General features: G+C 41.3%; 1 protein-coding gene across 8 annotated transcripts in view; it reads left to right on the top strand.

The window, feature by feature from the left end:
- The window catches only part of MIB2 (MIB E3 ubiquitin protein ligase 2), a 196018-nt gene extending 187827 nt beyond the window's left edge, over positions 1-8191 (top strand). For all 8 annotated transcript variants that reach the window (XM_068240570.1, XM_068240576.1, XM_068240574.1 and 5 more), the window contains one exon: positions 3717-8191. In XM_068240570.1, coding sequence (XP_068096671.1) covers positions 3717-3958 — 242 coding nt within the window. In that variant the 3' untranslated portion in view covers positions 3959-8191. The remainder of the gene's footprint in view (positions 1-3716) is intronic.
- The last annotated feature ends 12482 nt before the right edge of the window (positions 8192-20673 follow it).

Here is a 20673-nt window from a genome sequence, read left to right as displayed (position 1 = left end):
GCCTAAAACTGGCAATTACAAGCCAGAATCTCAGCAGGGAGTGGCAGAAACAGCAAAGAGGGGCCCAGGAGAACATAATGAATAGAATGGTATGCTTTTTATTGTAAGAATTTTAAAGTACAGATTCTGTTTAAGTGTTTGATGAATTCTTGTGTTACTATCTATGCACATAATTAACATACAACTTCATTTGCAAAAAAAAAAAAAAAATGTGATACTCTGTAAAACAGAAATAAAAACAGTATGCAATGATCTGAAAATCATTTAAACCTTCATATTTCATTAAGATTACATAGTGCAATGTTGAAATGCAGAAATGTAATTGTTTTATAAAAGATAAATGCTCATTTTGTATTTTGTTGCCAGCACATCATTTCAATAAAGTTGGGGCAGGGGCACTTTTGTAAAAGTTTTGAAACTGACGTTTTGTACTGTAGTTTAGAAAAGGAAACATCTTTTTTTTCAGCTGCTCAATAGTAGTGTCCCCATTGTCAATTTTTTTTATTTTCATAGTATGCCAAGCATTGCATGCTGCAATCTATCGATATTATTTGGATGGCATCTTGTAAAGCTTCAAAACCTGAATATATAATTCAGCAGTATGATGCCTTCAGATGTGCAGCTATCTATGCAGCGTGCACTTTAGAACTACTGTACAGTATGTGCAGATAACAAGCCTTCTTCTCTTTAGCCTGGAGGACATGGATTTCCTGTTTGCTTCATCAATCTTAAATGAGTTTTGACCTGGGGAGGACTGTTACCAGATCATGATTATATGTATTCTTCTTTAAACAGTATAGTTTTAATTTGCTTTTGTGTATGCAGTAGCAAGGTACAGTCATCCACATTAGTTGTTGGAGAATTATGTCTGTTTTTAAAGGGACCCTGAGCAGTAGCTTTAAATGAAATCGGTACATACCTGCTTACCTTAGGCCGCGAGGTCCTTCTGACTCCTCTCCTGGTCCCGCTGGCCACTTCATAACCGGCGACACCCGGCCCGACACCTGAACGGTGACGCTATGCGTCATCATGCCAGTCGCTACGCGTCATCACGGCGGCCAGCGTGACAGTCCTACGCATGCGCGTTTTTCTAACTCTGAACCGCGCAAGTAACCAGTAACCCAGTAATCACGCCGGCCGCCCAGTAACATGTATGTGGCCGGCGTGAGGATGCGTATCGTCACCATTCAGGAAGTGTCGGGTCGACACTCGTCCCAGGTGTTGGCGGTGATGAAAGAGGCAGCGGGACCGGGAGAGGAGCCAGGAGGATGCTGGGGGACCTCCCGACCTACGGTGGGCTGGAGGAAGCCCCAGATAAGTACTGATTTCATTTCTAGCCACTGCTCAGGGTCCCTTTAATGCATTAATATCTGCGAGTCCTGAGGATCATGGCTGGCCAGTATTGGCTTTGGGATTTGTCATTTACATACAATGTTCTGTACATGGTAAAAGCAACCATTGTTTTGCAATTGTACATTGAGAAATGTTATTCTTAAATTCTTGTACTATTTGCCTGTCCAGTGTTTTACAGAGTGGTGTACTTTCTGAATGCGGTAGTTTGCCGCTGACTTCCTAATGACAAGGTGCATGCTGGGTAGAAGTGGGTGGTTTTAGACACATGTGTCTTTTTGTTTATAAATTATAAATTATTTATATATATATATATATATATATATATATATATATATATATATATATATATATATATATATACAATATGTATGTATGTGTGTGTGTGTGTGTGTGTATATGTATAGTATTTTATTATATTATTAATATATATATATTTTTTTATTGTAATTATTCTTATAAATTATCTAACTCTGTATGATTTCTAAACACCCTGGTGATATTACAACCACCCTTCTACATTTCCTCCTCTGTATACTTAAAGATTCCATAACATTAAGTTGAAAGGGCTCCATGTGTCACCTAAAATGCTACTGTGTAGAGCAAACTCGCCAGGTCTTTGTTGGCGATAACAACATGTTATTTCTCGCTTCCTTCCTCCCCCTTTTTTTTTCATGAATACACTTCATTCAGTTTACCGACACAAACAATGTTTTCATTACCGCACTATTACCGCATGCGGTAAAACATGCGTTAAATTTTATGAATCCACTATTAATAACATACCATGCGGTAATTTACCACTTGGGCGATAACGCATGCGGTAATGCTTTATGAATCGAGGCCTTACTTGGGAAAAGTTCTACCTGGTATTTATATTTAGCTTACACAACTTATTTCAGTATTTTGTTGTCCCTGACTCAACTTTTTAGAAATGTGGCATCAAATTCAAAATGAGCATACATTTCAGGTGAAACTCGAAAAATTTGAATATTGTGCAAAAGTTAATTTATTTCAGTTATTCACCTTGAAAGGTGAAACTAATATATGAAATAGACTCATTACATGCAAAGTGAGATATTTCAAGCCTTGATTTGTTATAATTTTGATGATTATGGCTTACAGCGTATGAAAACCCCAAAATCCCAGGAAGTTAGACTATTGTGAAAATGCTCAATATTATAGGCTCAAAGTGTCAGACTCTAATCAGCTAATTAATCCAAAACACTTTCGAAGCATTCCCATTTCACATATTAGTTTCACCTTTTAAGTTGAATTACTGAAATAAATGAACTTTTGCATGAGATTCTAATATTTCAATTTTACTTGTACACAAGAAAATGTCTCACTTTCAAAGTGTAATGTGTTGTTTTTGTACTATTTGCAATTAAAGCGGAATATAACCCTGCATTTCAACTTTGCTCTAAAACATTATTTACAGCATATTATATGCAACCAGCATTTTTTTTACTATACCAGCATTGGAAGGGTTACACAAAGAGCTTTAAAGTTCAGTAGAGAGAACTGTTCTCCGCAGCCGAAGCTTAGATAGATACATTTAACTAAACAGAATGTAACAAGTGAGGAATGTTACACACTCTTTGGCAGTCCTCCAGCTCCTGCACAGTCAGAGAGAGTGAGTCACATTCCTCACTTGTTACATTCTGTTTAGTTAAATGTATCTATCTAAACTTCGGCTGCGGGGAGCAGTTCTCTCCACGGAACTTTAAAGCTCTGTGTGTAACCCTTCCAATGCTGGTCTTGTAAAAAAAAAATGTTGGTTGCATATAATATGCTGTAAATAATGTTTTAGAGCAAAGTTGAAATGCAGGGTTATATTCCGCTTTAAACATAAGGTTTAAAGAGGAACTGTAACCAAGGATTGAACTTCATCCGAATCAGTATCCAATATCGCCTTTCCTGCGAGAAATATTTACCTTTTCTCAAACTGATAATCTGTATGGCTGATATTGTGGTGGAACCCCTCCTACAGTGTGATGTCAGAACCAAGGTACTGACATTACACTGTAGGAACCTTGTTGTATTGTGGAAAATAACAGCTGTTTCCAACTGCAAAAAAAAAAACAGCATTTCTTTCCACAGACATCACCTGCCAGCAGTAAAGATGTGGCCATGTGATAAATGTCATATGTAGGTTAAAAATGTAGCACTTTTTTTCATTACGTTATTTTCACTGCAGTTACTCTTTAAATGATTTGCAAATCATTGCATTCTTTTTTTATATGCATATTACAAAACATCCCAACTTTTTTTAAAATGGAATTGTACAATGTGGCAGTCTCAGTAGTTTGTAGAACACAAGTCCGGTTGTATTTGCTGAGCCTTTTATATGATGTGTTTTCTAGATAGCACAGAGGTGGATGGTGTTACCAGTCTGGAAGCATCAGATACACGAAAGATGATGGAAGAGCTTCAGAACCGATATCGCCAAATGGAAGAGCGAATGACCTGTCCTATCTGTATCGACAGCCACATTAAGCTAGTGTTTCAGTGTGGGCATGGCTCCTGTACAGAATGCAGTACATCCCTCAACTCTTGCCCCATCTGCAGGCAAGCCATCCGAGAAAGAATACAGATATTTGTCTGAAGTGTGCTACTGGTGTGACTGAAGTGTCAGGCGTCACTGTAGAACCCTAAGGACACAACAACATACACCTAAGTGAAGCATGGTAGGGTTGACCCTCTACAAGACAAGGTGTTCGAAGAACAGAGCGGTCCAACTCTGTTTACGTGGCTGCTGTGTGTGTTTCAAAACGTTAAAACCAGTATCTATCAATATTCACAGCGGAAGGGCTAATAAAGAGCAGTCTTCCTGAAACTACAATTTTCAGAGGGAGAGAAGAAGCCTTTAACGTCACCCACATTGTCATGGCTGCAATATCCACCATTCTCATTTTTTTTGTAAGTTACTGTATAATAATCCGAAATCACAGCCTTCCAACAACCAACTATGCTGCATTTATATTGTTCCATATTTGACCATGAGATGTAGCAGCACAGCAATATTATAGGTGGGTACTAATAGTTGGCCAAGAAAAATCAAGTTGTAGAATTTGATATACTAGTAGAGTATGAACATCCATAACTGACCATTCAGAAAGTTCCAGTTTAAGTTGAAGTTTAGTTGAATAAGCCTGATAGAGAACACAATCTGCCCCGCTAAATTCAAGAGGTCAGTTAATACGTAGAAAGCATAACATTAGTTCAAGTAGAGATATCTCAAACAGGAAATAAGACAAGAGTCATGCGCTTTAGGATTTGTCACTATGAGAACCGCGCTATAAACAGCCAGATCGCAGGGCTGTGGAGCAACTTACGGCTGAATGCCAGGCACCACTGAAATACAGTATATGACAAACATCTTAGAAGGTTTTTAATTGCTTGCAGCCAGTCTGTTGATTCAAGTGGCCCCTAACCAGTGGTCCTCAGAGTGTAGTCCAGGATGTCTCATGAGTGTGGTTTCTAGTCATGATCTTAATGCCCAGCTTTGTTTATCTTGTGCGGCACTATGTTGGCTGATGCAGCCATTCTCCAGTACTGCTAGGAATTAACAGAAGTATAACATTAGAGGGGAAGCAATTGTGGCTGTTGTGTCCATTTAATTGTGGCTGTTTGGTTCACTTACATTTTCCCAGTGCCTTTGTCTGAGCAGGAAGAATGGCAGGCAGATAGATGGGGAAACTGGTGAGCAAAACAGAGATAAGGCATCATGCAATCAAAGATGAACAAATAATGGCTTTTACAGGGTAAGATTGAGTATAAGTATTCATGGTCCCCAGCAACTTTCATTTACAGGGTTCCCTGTGATCCATACAATTTGTAAGAACTATTGCTAATACAGCCCAGGGAGGCAGCAAATCATGCTCAATGACCTGCTTCTTCTCCCTTGCAACACAGTTTGGACACAAGTTTTCCACCAACCTGCTGACTGCACAAGTAAAGTGTGGCAGCACATTGATGAGGTCAACATTCTGCTTTGCTCTACTGTAATCCAGCTCCAAGTGTCAGCCTAACAGCATTTGTAGTGCAGTAGATATTGATTGGCTTACAGTGCAGCACTCCCATCCCAGCATAAATGCTGCTGAGGGGAATATATGAAGCTGAATTAAAGACAGTGTCAGTGTCAGGGGAGTTCTCATTTCATGTTACATGTGTGTTCCAGGAAGAGGATGTACCGTAAGTCAAATTTTGCTTAAAGAATAATTCTGCTTAGTGCAGTTTAGTGGAATGGGAGGAGAATGTGGATCTAACAGCCATACTGACTCATCAGGGGGCTTTTACTAAGTCGTGGCTGGTGAAGTTTCCAGATAATCCGTAGTTATTGGATTGCTACTGTCACACTGCAGACGAGAATTGTGATGATAGTGTGCCCAATGGCCGCTGAAGATCTGGATCCTGTAGTTTCAATACCAGCGATCCATCGATGGCCTCCAGTCAGGCCAGTATGACTATGAAGCCAACACTCACCTTCCACACCATTGTATCAGGCCAGGTGGGGTTCTACTTTACATTAAAATGTGACAGGTGTGAAAAGAGATTTAGGATAATTTGTGTTATTTCAAGAAATGACACAAAGATCAAACAGTGCCGCTTATTTAGACGACCGTGTTATTTCAAAACACATTCATCTAATGTGCATAACTTGAGAACTGCCTGTATTTATTTACATTTGCTGTATTAAAAATGCATTATGCCATGCTTTACTGAATGCACAACTGGATAAGAAAGTGTTTTTTATATTTGCCTGGAGTTCAACTTTAAAGCAAACTTTGCACTCAGGATTTGTAAACTGACACCTCTACTTAAGAGCCATTACTAGGAGGTGCTTGCAAGCACTTCTGTTATACTCCAGATCCTCTCGTCTGCATTCATGGAACCTTCTGAAACTCTGACCTACTCTGAATTGGGGCTGTAACGTCTCTGCCCTACAGTTTCCCTAACTTTCCTCTCTGGCAGCAGACCGGTTTATCAGTGGCTGAGGCTTTCTCACTGCTAGTAGCAGAATAAAGCAAGCTCTACATCACAGATGTCGGGTGCCTCTTTTCAGAAAGGATTGGGTGGATGTTTCTAAGCAACCATTAAAAGATCTACACCTAAGAAGCAGCTAAGGGTAAGGATGCATTCTGTGCAACCCTTCAACCTTCTTGAAAAATGAGGCTGCAAAAAGCTCTGACAAGCCCAATTGTAGCCACACACCTCTAACCCATCTGCTTGTACTGCTTCTATTCTTGTGTAGATGTGGAGTTTAGTTGTTTTGTATGGAAGATGCATGACTACAATCACTTTGGTCAGACTTCTGTATGGAGAAGGCCAAATTCAGAGCATCCTGTCAGAGGGCTGAAGAGAGACTGCAGTGGGACTGGGCAAAATGCAGCCTTTCAGCATACATGAGGGTTGATTCGGAAATCCCTGTGATTCCGCCAACACCAAATTTTACTGTTTTCAGTTTACCTCAGGTTTGAAAATTATTTCTTAGTTTTCATCTATAATAGTTCCAAAACAAAATGTGATAGATAGATAGATAGAACCCACACTTTTATTTGTTACAATTATTACAACATTTAAGTTATGTTCCTAGCTAAAACCCACACGTTTTATTTATCCCTGTTATTACAGCATTTAAATTATGTTCCTAGCATAATGTATGGAGACAATATTTTATTTGGAATAAAGGTGTAGTTTTGCGTTTTTATGTTTCTTTATACCATAGCAATAATTACAAGCCCTAATTTGCAAAAATAATGGTGATATACCTTAATGACATACATACAAAAAAAAAAAGAGTCCATGTTCAGTTATCTTTTTTTTGGTTAAACTAGTGTTTTATTTTGGTAATTATGGGGGAGGGGGAAATAAGGGGTAAAAAAAAAAATAGGGTATTCTCATTGATGCTGGTGCTCATTTACTGCGAGGACTTTGATAGGCTTTGGGAACATATGTTACCATTCACTGGTCAGTACCCTGCCGGGGGGGGAGGGGGTCGCGGGCACGCGAAAACAGCACCATACGTGTATCTACTGGTACTGTAGTGAAGTCTACAGGGGCATAGATACACAATACAGTGGTGTTGTACCAGTTCAAAAAAACTATAAGCAGTGTTTTGCTTTAATTTAGCATCTAATTAAACATATCACTTTCAAAAAATGCACAATTTGTTTATAATAATTAAGTATTGTCTATAATTGTAAAGTATTTAGTGGTTCATCAAACCTTTTCAGCCACAGCTCATGTGTGGCTTGGGACTAAAGTTCTGTATACATGCTACATGAAACTTAGCCAAGGCGGCCGTTTACGACTGCCTCTGTCAAAAATTCAGCATGTGTACGGCAGCCAAGACGGCCAAGAACATTGTTCTCCTCACTTATCCCACCCGCTGTGTTACATCACTCTTGCGCTGCACCGGTTCCCCCCCCCCCCCCCCCTTCCATTGAAACAGCACCTCCTGTGCTGATGTGGACGGAACTGGCATAGCACATTCAGCACTGGAGAAAGCTTCTTTAGCTGTAGTTGCTGAGCAAGTTATCACACCTAACTGCGACATATAACAGATGGTGCTGAATCATAACATGAGGTAAACCTCACGCAGCGTACGGTAAGCTGTGGTACCTGCAGTAATATGTGTGCAGGGTACTTTAGCATACTGAGACTTTGCTGAAACCACCCCATTGTGTTGAGTTCAACTTAGCTTTGCTTTAAGCAGCAGTGCCAGCTTATCAGCATTGTGAGCAGGTTTGCTTTAAAGAATGGCTCGTTTTTATTTGTGTATAATGTTTGAAATGTGTATATTACCAAAATAAAACCAGGCTTGTTAATATTACAACCTTGGTGTCTCCTGAACTTTTTGTTTTTATTACTGTAGAATGATTGGGTTTTGTTACAGATTGCCCAGCAAGCTCATGGTGAACCGGAACTCCTAAGACTGGGTAAGGGGCTACAAAGGACCAAAAAGGCCTCCTTACTAAAAAGCTATGCAAAACAGAAGATTGCCTTCTTAAATGGAATCTGAAGTGAAAATAAACTTATGAGATAATGATTAGTATGTGTAGTACAGTTCAGAAATAGAACATTAGTAGCATAGATATGAGGCTAATATTGTTTCCAGTAGAGGAAGAGTTAAGAAACTTCAGTTGTTATCTATGCAAAAGAGCCTCTCTTAACTCTCTGACCCAACTTGGGTCGCTGTTTTCTGGAGCACTTATACATCAAAGAAACAGAGACAGATTTTTACTGCAGGAAAGTTGAAAGGGTCATTAGCTCTGTTTGTGTTCTAGTTCAAAGGGACCCTGAGCGGTGTCTTAAGAAAGAAAACTGGCCTTACCTGGGGCTTCCTCCAACTCACCGTAGCCCACAAGGTCCCTGGCATCCTCCTGGCCCCCTCTGCGGTCCTGCTGGCGGCTCCAGTAATGCAGCCACTTCGGGTGAAGTCACCCCCACTGCATACCTGTGACATCATCACGTCGGCCGGCGTAAAAGTCCTGCACATGCGTGGTTCAGTCTTTAGAGAATATGGTAATTATTTCAGTTAGGCTGCTAAGGCTGTGAGCCCACTATTCCTCTCACTTTCTATCATTCTGACATTCAAAGTAGTACAGTGGTTCTAATGCAATCTGGTGATATCTCTGGAAGATGAAGAGAGGGGCAGCAACAAACCCCTGACAGGGGCTCTACCTTTCACATTATACAGGTTTTGGCTACACTCTGTCTAGATAGAAAGTGAGAAAAATTATCTAAATTAGCACCACTAAGGCCCAGTTCACACTGAGACAGATGAAAAACAGACCCATGTATAAACTGATTCGTGGACCGGATTCGTTTTTGAAAGGCATCAGTTTTCCATCTGTGATTGTCTGTTCTGTTAGCGGGCAGGCAATGTGATGGACACGTAGATCCAGAAAAATTGCTGCAGACCCAAACCTGTGGTCCCTTTGGTGGAATGGGCTGAACGGATCCGTTCTAATGGAGCAATGTGAACGGATCCTATAGATTAGAACGGATCCTATAGATTAACATAGAACCCGTTCACCTCTGTTAGGATCCAGTGCAAGAGGCCTAAGAGTACCAGGTAATGCTTAGTCACTGGATGGGAGCATTGAGATTAGGCAAGTTGAGTTCACTTAAATGCATAGCATGGGTGCACAGTAATGGAGGTGCATGATCAGGTAGGACACCAAAGGAGGAGGACCCTGCCCAAAGGCTTACAATCTAGAGGGAAAGGTAGGGGACCAGAGTTCAGCTGTGGGTTTAGAGCACTTGTGAGGGGTGGTAGGCCAGAGTGAAAAGGTGAGTTTTGAGGGCCTTCTTGAAGATGTTGAAGGAGGGGGCAGTCCTAATGGGTGGAGTTAGGGAGTTATTAATATATATATTAATATAGCTGTTAGTTCTTTAGTGCTTGGGTTTTACTTACCTTTTGTTAAACAGAGACCCTAGTAAAACAATAAATAGCAGTTATCATTATTATTTATGTAGGGCTGATAACACCTTTTACAGAGTACATAATCATCTCATTGAAATGTCATCACCTGACCACAACAGCTCTCACTCTATCCTTATGCTAACCCATCAATAAACTCATTGTTGAGGAAATGTGTACCTAAAAGACACACTACGTGCAGAACACACGCTGAGCTGAGCAGGAAGGACAAACAATGCTCAACTTATTGCACACTATCTAGGATCAATAATATTCGTAATAATATAGAAGATACATCTTGTACTATCAGGGCTGGGCCCACATTATGCCAGGGCCAAGGAGGAAGCAGAGAGATGGATCGGCGGGTTGGGTGAGCAGAGTAAGGGCCTGTACACACTGCTGAGCTTTTAAAATCGCATGCGATTTTTTCATCACAAAGCCTTCATGAAAATAGAAAAATCGCATCACACCAGTGTGTACAGATCTTCACGATTTTCATGATTTTTCAAAAGACCTTGTGAGTAAAAAATGCATGCGATTTTAAAAGTGCAGCAGTGTGTTCAGGCCCTTAGTGCTCTTATATGTTACATGCGATGCGATTTTACATGCGATTCTGATTTTTCATGCAATAAAAAGTCCTGCATGCTGTGTTTTTTTTTTTGCGTTTTTTTTTCTTGTGCTGCTAGCATCGAGTGAAAAATCAGAATGGCGATTTTCAGTGTAAAAGAGGCCTGAAGAAGAGCAGCCCTTTGATTCATACAGCCAATCAGAGGGACAATCTCCTTTGAGAAACAAAAGCTAAAAAGCTGATGTAAACAACTTACGGTATGTAAAATAATTCAAATATGTGGTAAAGTTCTAATTAACAACCACTAGATGGTAGTATAGTATATGTCTAGCAATGGAAGTTAAAAATCAACAATATTTAATCCATGTAATGTATTAACCATTTGCCGACCTCCCACAGCCGATGGGCGGCGGCAAAGTGGACGCCAAAAGGACCACAATACGCCCATGGGCGTTGCGTCCTTTCGGCATGCCGGGGGAGAGATCGCATCACTGGTGATGCGCGCTTCCCCCGGCAACTGGCTCCGCCCACCCGCGGCGACAACCCGCCGGCCATTCGGAAGCGCCAGCGGGTTGTTAACCCCACGATCGCCGCATACAAAGTGTATAATACACTTTGTAAAGTATACAAAGTGTATTATACAGGCTACCTCCTGCCCTGGTGGTCCCAGTGTCCGAGGGACTACCAGGGCAGGCTGCAGCCACCCTAGTCTGCACCCAAACACACTGATCTGCCCCCTGATCACACACAGCACCCCTCAGACCCCCTCCCCCCCCCGCCCAGACCACTGTTTGCACCCAATCACCCCCCTAATCACCCATCAATCACTCCCTGTCACTATCTGTCAGCGCTATTTTTTTTAATTCCCTAAACTGCCGCCTGGGAACTCCTGATCACCCCCCCACCCCTCAGATTCTCCCCAGACTCCCCCCCCACACACACTTGTGTACTGTATGCATCTATCCCCCCTGTAATAACCCACTGATCACCTGTCAATCACTCATCAATCACCCCCTGTCACTGTCACCCATCAATCAGCCCCTAACCTGCCCATTGCGGGCAATCTGATCACCCACCCACACCATCAGATCACCCGCAAACCCGCCGTCAGATCACCTCCCAAGTGCATTGTTTACATCTGTTCTCTCCTCTAAACACCCACTAATTACCCATCAATCACCACCTGTCACTGTTACTCATCAGATTAGACCCTAATCTGCCCCTTGCGGGCACCCAATCACCCGCCCACACGCTCAGATTGCCCTCAGACCCCCCCTTATCAATTCGCCAGTGCATTATTTACATCTGTTCTTCCCTGTAATAACCCACTGATCACCTGTCAATCACCTCCTGTAACTGCTACCCATCAATCACCCCCTGTCACCACTTGTCACCCCCTAGCATACCTACCCATCAGATCAGGCCCTAATTTGCCCCGTGTAGGCTCCTGATCACTCGGCCAAACCCTCAGACCCTCTTCCGATCACCTCCTCAGTGCATTGATTGCATCTATTTTCCCCTCTAACCACTCCCTGAGACACCCATCAATCACCTCCTGTCACCCCCCTAGCACTCCTATCCATCAGATCAGGCCCAATACAGCCTGTCATCTAAAAAGCCACCCTGCTTATGACCGGTTCCCCAAAAATCGCCCCCTCATAGACCACTTGTCATCAAAATTTGCAGATACTTATATACCCCTGAACAGTCATTTTGAGACATTTGGTTTCCAGACTACTCACGGTTTTGGGCCCGTAAAATGCCAGGGCAGTATAGGAACCCCACAAGTGACCCCATTTTAGAAAAAAGACACCCCAAGGTATTCTGTTAGGTGTGTGACGAGTTCATAGAAGATTTTATTTTTTGACAAAAGTTAGCGGAAATTGATTTTAATTGTTTTTTTCACAAAGTGTCATTTTTCACTAACTTGTGACAAAAAATAAAATCTTCTATGAACTCACCATACACCTAACGGAATACCTTGGGGTGTCTTCTTTCTAAAATGGGGTCACTTGTGGGGTTCCTATACTGTCCTGGCATTTTAGGGGCCCTAAACCGTGAGGAGTAGTCTAGAAAACAAATGCCTCAAAATGACCTGTGAATAGGATGTTGGGCCCCTTAGCGCACCTAGGCTACAAAAAAGTGTCACACATGTCGTATCGCCGTACTCAGGAGAAGTAGTATAATGTGTTTTGGGGTGTATTTTTACACATACCCGTGCTGGGTGGGAGAAATCTCTCTGTAAATGGACAATTGTGTGTAAAACAAATCAAAAATTTGTCACTTACAGAGATATTTCTCCCACCCAGCATGGTTATATGTAAAAATACACCACAAAACACATTATACTACTTCTTCTGAGCACGGCAGTACCACATGTGTGGCACTTTTTTGCAGCCTAACTGCGCTAAGGGGCCCAAAGTCCAATGAGTACCTTTAGGATTTCACAGGTCATTTTGAGACATTTGGGTTCAAGACTACTCCTCACGGTTTAGGGCCCCTAAAATGCCCAAAATGATTATCACATAATAATCCTCCTGTCGCTGTGTCCGTGCATCCGTGTCAGCTAGCTGGCACGCGACCATAGGTGGTCCTTGAGCAGTGGTTGTGGATGGGTGCAAGGTGGCACGTGTGGACAAGCACATGGGGTAGCGGTCGTGCCCATGTTGTGAACGTGGGCATGCAGCTGTGGAAGGCATGCGCCAATCCCTTTGCACCTGTTACTAAATGGGCGGGCTTTGTTACTAGTATTTTTAATAAAGCACTGTTCACACAGTTAGCAATTCAGTGTGGCATCAGAAAAGGAAAGAGTCTAGATGCAGATTGACAGGCTTAAAGAGGAACTCCAGTGAAAATAATGTAATAAAAAAGTGCTTTATTTTTACAATAATTATGTATAAATGATTTAGTCAGTGTTTGCCCATTGTAAAATATTTTAAATCCCTGGTTTATATTCTGACATTTATAACATGGTGACATTGTTACTGCTAGCAAGTGATGTAGCTGCTGCTTGCTGTTTTGGCAGTTGGAAACAGCTGTAAACAGCTATTTCCCACAATGCAACAGGGTTCACAGACAGGAAACTGCCAAGAGTAAGTACTCAGAATTCCTTTGTGGGAGAGGTTTTACCACAATATCAGCCATACATCGCCCCCTGATGGTCTGTTTGTGAAAAGGAATAGATTTCTCATGTAAAAGGGGGTATCAGCTACTGATTGGGATAAAGTTAAATTCTTGGTCGGAGTTTCTCTTTAAGGCCAGTTCACACTGCATGATTAAAAATTGATCCATGCAAATGGATCATTTTTTAAAAGGCATCAGTTTTTCATCCATGTCCTCTGGTCCGTTCAGTTCCACTCAACAGACCAATTTTTATGCCAGTGTGAACTGGGCCTAAACTCATTTGCTTGTTCTGAGAGGGACTGCACCTCTGTTCTCCACCATGGCCAGCAGCAGTGCTGAGCGATACCTCCTCTTCAATAAGGCTGAGAAGCAGCATGCATCGTACACCTTTGTTGGAGCATCCATTCCTGCTTTCCCACTAAGGGAAATAGTGTAGCCTCCACTTTTGAAAGGGGTATGCTAGGGCAGTGCATTACACTGCATGTTATGTAGCACTTGAGAATGTATAGTTTACCCTCCCTGACGTTAATGAGTATTTCCAGATTTAGGTTCTAAAAGCCGTGCAATTTTTTCACAAGCTTTTAAACCCTAAAAACGAGAAAAAAAAAACATACCACAGAGAGATCTGCAGCAGCTCCTGCATATAACTCATTTAGGCACGGGATTACCACTCTGAGCTGGATTTCCATCCCCAGCCTGAGGCCTGGAACCCACTGAAAACCGCAAACGCAAAACGCAACCACTAGCGTTTTGTCTGAGCGGTTTGCAAGCGGATTCATGCGCGTTTTTGGTCGTGTTTTGCAACATTGTATTTTTTTGCCCAGCGGGTGCGTAGCGTTTTGCGTTTTTATCCTGATTGGTCCTGTGAATTATTTTTCATTTTGTTACAGTGTGCTGAACCGCAAAACGCTAGCAAAACTGCTCAGTTTAGGTTTTGCTGAGCGTTTCCGCTAGCGGTTCAATACTTTACATTGAAGCGCTAACGCTTCCAAAATGCTGCAGTCCTGCGTTTGCGTTTCTCAGAAACGCAAACGCTCCTGTGGAAGTTGCCCCATCCATTAACATTAGCCCAGCGTTTTGGCAAACTGCTAGCGTATCGCAGTGCTGCCAAAACGCTGCCAAAAGCGCTCCTGTGGGTTCCAGCCCTCACTCGGGATTACCGTTAAGGAGGTTAAAGGTGTGGTATGGTTTATTTAGGGTTGTGGTACCATTTTCTTCTTGCAAATGTTGTATTCTTAGTTGGTTGCACCTAGATAGCATTTTTGCCAATGTACACTCACTGAGCTAATTCACATAAAACAGAAACTGGTCCCTAATTGCCAAAGCAATATTACTGTGGCTTTGCTTTACTTCCAATCACAGGAATTCTGGAAATGTGGGTTTTAGCTCTGTTACGCAAAACTACTTCCACTACTTTCCCAGATCTGCTGTGGTCAAAAATGGTGAGAATCTTTGGTCATCTTGGGATGGTCATTATTGGCTTCAGAAAAGAGGTGAAGCAATCTCACAGTAGCTATGGTGAGAAGATGTGTAAAGGAAAATTAGGTGAGTATAAAATTTTCTTCCTTTAGGTATAAGTTTTTAGAAGGTGTTGGAGATAACTTTAAAATGTGTAATGTTTGCAGCAACATTCATGGTGGAGAACCCACTGCTGAGTAACATTGCCAGTCAACAGGAATAGAGTGTGAAGAAGGTTTACTAGCCAAAAGCTTACACGTTTTCTTTTCAGTTAGCTGGTAAACAGTACACTCCTGATTCAAAACTTTCTGCTTTTACTGATGACTAGCATGGTACAATACTCTACTACTACAGATAAGGTATAGGCCCGTACGTAATTCTCTTTTTACTCCCACTTTCTGGTGGCTTTTCTTTTTCTGCCTGCTTTCTGGTGGCTTAAAAGGCATTTTATTGACAAGTTAAAAAATATCATCTAGGAGAAAACTCAGGAGAAAAAGCTAATTGCATATGGGCCATGGAGTCTACCAACAACTTTACAATAGGTAATATAAGACAATTTGAGAGAAGAAAAGTGTTTCCATTTTGGATATCACCTGGTATTATTTTGTGTTTGCCAGCACAGTAATGCAGAATGTGTGATCCACGCCCACCTGAAGAAACCGGAAGTGTGGCGGTGAAACATGTCATGGGCCAGCGTGGTAAACTTTGCGGGTGTTTGATCGCCGCCTTAACGCTCCACTCATCTCTTGCTTCTTCTGCAAGCTTTCCATCCCTTTACTGGCCAGTCACCCAGCGAGACAGCGCTCTGCCTGTGGAGACACTGCTGGACTGCATGCTTTCAGCGTTTAACGGTATAGGAGGATTAGAGCATGCTTTTCTTTAATGAGCTTGCAGTGTGTATGGAGTGTATGAGTGTGGTCTGATGGTGGCTTGACCAACCACTGCTTGTGTACAGTGGTGTGAAAAACTATTTTCCCCCTTCCTGATTTCTTATTCTTTTGCACGTTTGTCACACTTAAATGTTTTTGCTCATCAAAAACCGTTAACTATTAGTCAAAGATAACATAATTGAACACAAAATGCAGTTTTAAATGATGGTTTTTATTATTTACTGAGAAAAAAAACTCCAAATCTACATGGCCCTGTGTGAAAAAGTGATTGCCCCCCTTGTTAAAAAATAACTTAATTGTGGTTTATCACACCTGAGTTCAATTTCTGTAGTCACCCCCAGGCCTGATTACTGCCACACCTGTTTCAATCAAGAAATCACTTAAATAGGAGCTATCTGACAAAGAGAAGTAGACCAAAAGCACCTCAAAAGCTAGACGTCATGCCAAGATCCAAAGAAATCCAGGAACAAATGAGAACAAAAGTACTGTAATTGAGATCTATCAGTCTGGTAAAGATTATAAAGCCATTTCTAAAGCTTTGGGACTCCAGCGAACCACAGTGAGAGCCATTATCCACAAATGGCAAAAACATGGAACAGTGATGAACCTTCCCAGGAGTGGCCGGCCGACCAATATTACCCCAAGAGCGCAGAGAAAACTCATCTGAGAGGCCACAAAAGACCCCAGGACAACATCTAAAGAGCTGCAGGCCTCACTTGCCTCAATTAAGGTCAGTGTTCACGACTCCACCATAAGAAAGAGACTGGGCAAAAGCGGCCTGCATGGCAGATATCCAAGGCGCAAACCACTTTTAAGCAAAAAGAACATTAAAGCTCGTCTCAATTTTGCTAAAAAACATCTCAATGATTGCCAAGACTTTTGGGAAAATACCTTGTGGACCGACAAGACAACAGTTGAACTTTTTGGAAGGTGCGTGTCCCGTTACATCTGGCGTAGAAGTAACACAGCATTTCAGCAAAAGAACATCATACCAACAGTAAAATATGGTGGTGGTAGTGTGATGGTCTGGGGTTGTTTTTCTGCTTCAGGACCTGGAAGGCTTGCTGTGATAGATGGAACCATGAATTCTGCTGTCTACCAAAAAATCCTGAAGGAGAATGTCCGGCCATCTGTTCGTCAACTCAAGCTGAAGCGATCTTGGGTGCTGCAGCAGGACAATGACCCAAAACACACCAGCAAATCCACCTCTGAATGGCTGAAGAAAAACAAAATGAAGACTTTGGAGTGGCCTAGTCAAAGTCCTGACCTGAATCCTATTGAGATGTTGTGGCATGACCTTAAAAAGGCGATTCATGCTAGAAAACCCTCAAATAAAGCTGAATTACAACAATTCTGCAAAGATGAGTGGGCCAAAGCTCCTCCAGAGCGCTGTAAAAGACTCATTACAAGTTATCGCAAATGCTTGATTGCAGTTATTGCTTCTAAGGGTGGCCCAACCAGTTATTGGGTTCAGGGGGCAATTTCTTTTTCACACAGGGCCATGTAGGTTTTGAGTTTTTTTTCTCACTAAATAATAAAAACCATCATTTAAAACTGCATTTTGTGTTCAATTATGTTATCTTTGACTAATAGTTAATGGTTTTTGATGAGCAGAAACATTTAAGTGTGACAAACATGCAAAAGAATAAGAAATCAGGAAGGGGGCAAATAGTTTTTCACACCACTGTATGTTTTTCACTTTTTTATATAATTAATAAAGTTATATTTTAATATTAACTAAATTGTTGCTTGAGTTGCTTGGGATATACGCCCTCTTTTTCTTTCCTCCAAAGTTTTTGTTTAGAGTAATACAGAAGATGCTTAGATATAGGCTGACAAGACAGAGCTCTACTCTCTTTTACATCCACTATCAATTAATACCACGTCCATTTTTTTGTTTGCAGCTAATTTATTGTGTCTAAGCATGGCATGGGTATAAAAACGGGTGTTTCAAGCTCCCTTTCAGTTATTCACTTCTCACTTTGGCTTCTCTCATCACCTCATCATCTGCTTCACTGGCCGTGCAGACCGTCGCTGCAGGTGAACATGGGCTGTATCTGATGTGGATACAATGGAATCAAAACCAGATGTGTAATCCAGACATTCATTTTCTCCAGGAAGAAGACTAATTAAAGTTTGCAAGTAAAACTTTCCTGCAGCTTTATTCCCTTGTTACACCAAAACTCGCCCTTGTCATGAAAAGCGGAACAGAAGTTCATAGATAGTTCAGAGAGTGGGGTGTAAAGATATGCACATTTACTCCAACAGGCTATTTTATAGAATGGTGTACTGAGGTGCCATTCTCCATGCTCCACGGTGATTAGATAGTGCCCAAACTGCTGGTAGAGCTATGTGCATGGTAAGAGGATAGTCATTACCATTCACAAAGCCATTGCAGAGTGTTTGCCGGTAGAGAGTGTTGGAGGGATCTCTCCTCAGCCTGTCACAGCGTCTTCTCTCCATGACTTCCTCTAGTGGTGTCTCTCATTATCGCTGTGCTTGGAAATACTCTTCAAGTGGAGAGGGGATGCCTAATACTGGGGGAACATCTGGCTATATGTAATGGGGAGGGGGCCTACCTAATATTGAAGGCATATCTGGCTATCTATACTGAGGAGGGGGTATACCTAATACTGGGTGCACATCTATCTGGCTATCTATACTAAGGAGGAGGGCTACCTAATACTGGATTCCTGCATCTTGGAGGGCTGCAAACCCTTGCCACCTAGTAGGTTAGTATAGATGATTAGCTTTACAGAATCTCGGTTCTCCTATCAATGACCTACAGTTTGCAGCTTGAGTTTGCTAAACCAGGCTTGGTATCACTGGATCCTTCTGAATAGATAGGAAAGGCATTAGATAAATTAGAAAAAGTTCAAGACAAAGCTCTGTGTAGAAACAGGATATGATGTCAGAGGATGTCTACTCAGTGAAAATACCAGATTTTGCTCCTTAACCTGTCCTTCATATCCAAAAACATTTTATGTGAAGCTTCACTATAATGATCCACAAAGTTCCTCTATTTGAATGAAGAGATAAAAAACACACCCGTTATTGTTTTAAATATATTTATTTTTCTCAGGTCAATTTCCATAAGAGTACTGCATACAATAGTCTGTAAAGCAAGGCTTAAAATACTCCTCATTTATACATAAGGAAATATAGCACCTCATAAAACAAAGGAACTGCAAGCTCAGAGTCTGCACAAGCAATATTGATTTAAACCTTTGCAATGAAACACTGTGTATTACAGGGCTAATTTACAACGGATAGATTCAAATGAAAATTAAGAAGAAAAAAATGAAGCAGTTTTTCAAAAGAACCTATCAGAAACCTGTTTTCACCTAATAGCTGAAAACTGATTGGTTGTTCTGAGCAACTGCTCCTCTTAGCTTCATGTGTTTTGTTTTCTTGTATCCGTTTTCGTAACTCAGCCCCCATGATGCTATACATTTACTGCAGTTCCTCCAGCATTGGTCTTATGTGACTTTGGTACTAGTCATTTTAATGCACAGATCTTTTTAATATTGCAATTCATCAAGTTTTATATGTTTCTTGCTTTGAGCTAATTTGCCCCTGTAAACAGGTGAAATCGTTAGAATGTTCCAGCATTCACCTAAAAAACAGCCCAGGCCACTGCTGACTACAGTACATAAGAAAGGAGTATCTGTGAAGATTCTCACTTCATCAAGTCATCATGGTTTATCCAAAAAATAATATAAGGTTGTTTTAACTTGACATATTCTTGGTGTTTGATCTAGAATGGTGGTTCTCAACATTATTATAGCATGTACCCCTTTATTAATGACTGTGTTGGGCAAGTACTCTAGTAAGTAACTTTATCTCAAGTACCACTTGACGCATACATATTAATTAAAGTGGGATAAAACTCAACATTAACTGAAAAAAAAATCATCCAGTAAGAAATTACATATTATGCCTACCTATCCTGTTTTTTTGTATGTGTGTGTTCACTGTATGGTTTAGGAGAAATGTGATGTGAAAAAAATATTTCTACTGGTTTAATATCTTTACTGTTTCTCTGGGATGCCAAAAGTGACATCACTTCTGTCCTTTTCATTTTTTCTTTTTCAACCCAGTTCAATGTTAATTTTCCCTCCCTACTGCAACCGCTTACTGACTCTCACAGCAAGCATCACCTACAAATCAGGCTTACATCACTGTGTAAATTACCTTCTGCTCATACAGTGGTTTGCAAAAGTATTTGGCCCCCTTGAAGTTTTCCACATTTTGTCATATTACTGCCACAAACATGAATCGATTTAATTGGAATTCCATGTGAAAGACCAATACAAAGTGGTGTACATGTGAGAAGCGGAACGAAAATCATACATGTTTCCAAACATTAAAAAAAAAAATAACTGCAAAGTGGGGTGTGCGTAACTATTCAGCCCCCTTTGGTCTGAGTGCAGTCAGTTGCCCATAGACATTGCCTGATGAGTGCTAATCACTAAATAGAGTGCACCTGTGTGCAATCTAATGTCAGTACAAATACAGCTGCTCTGTGACGGCCTCAGAGGTTGTCTAAGAGAATATTGGGAGCAACAACACCATGAAGTCCAAAGAACACACCAGACAGGTCAGGGATGAAGTTGTTGAGAAATTTAAAGCAGGCTTAGGCTACAAAAAGATTTCCAGAGCCTTGAACATCCCACGGAGCACTGTTCAAGCCATCATTCAGAAATGGAAGGGGTATGGCACAACTGTAAACCTACCAAGACAAGGCCATCCACCTAAACTCACAGGCCGAACAAGGAGAGCTCTGATCAGAAATGCAGTCAAGAGGCCCATGGTGACTCTGGACGAGTACCATCTGTTCGATTCTTTGGCAT

The sequence above is a fragment of the Hyperolius riggenbachi genome, chromosome 6, assembly GCF_040937935.1.
Source record: "Hyperolius riggenbachi isolate aHypRig1 chromosome 6, aHypRig1.pri, whole genome shotgun sequence".
In the NCBI taxonomy this organism is placed as follows: Eukaryota; Metazoa; Chordata; class Amphibia; order Anura; family Hyperoliidae; genus Hyperolius; species Hyperolius riggenbachi.
This window is presented reverse-complemented; position numbering and strand designations above follow the sequence as displayed.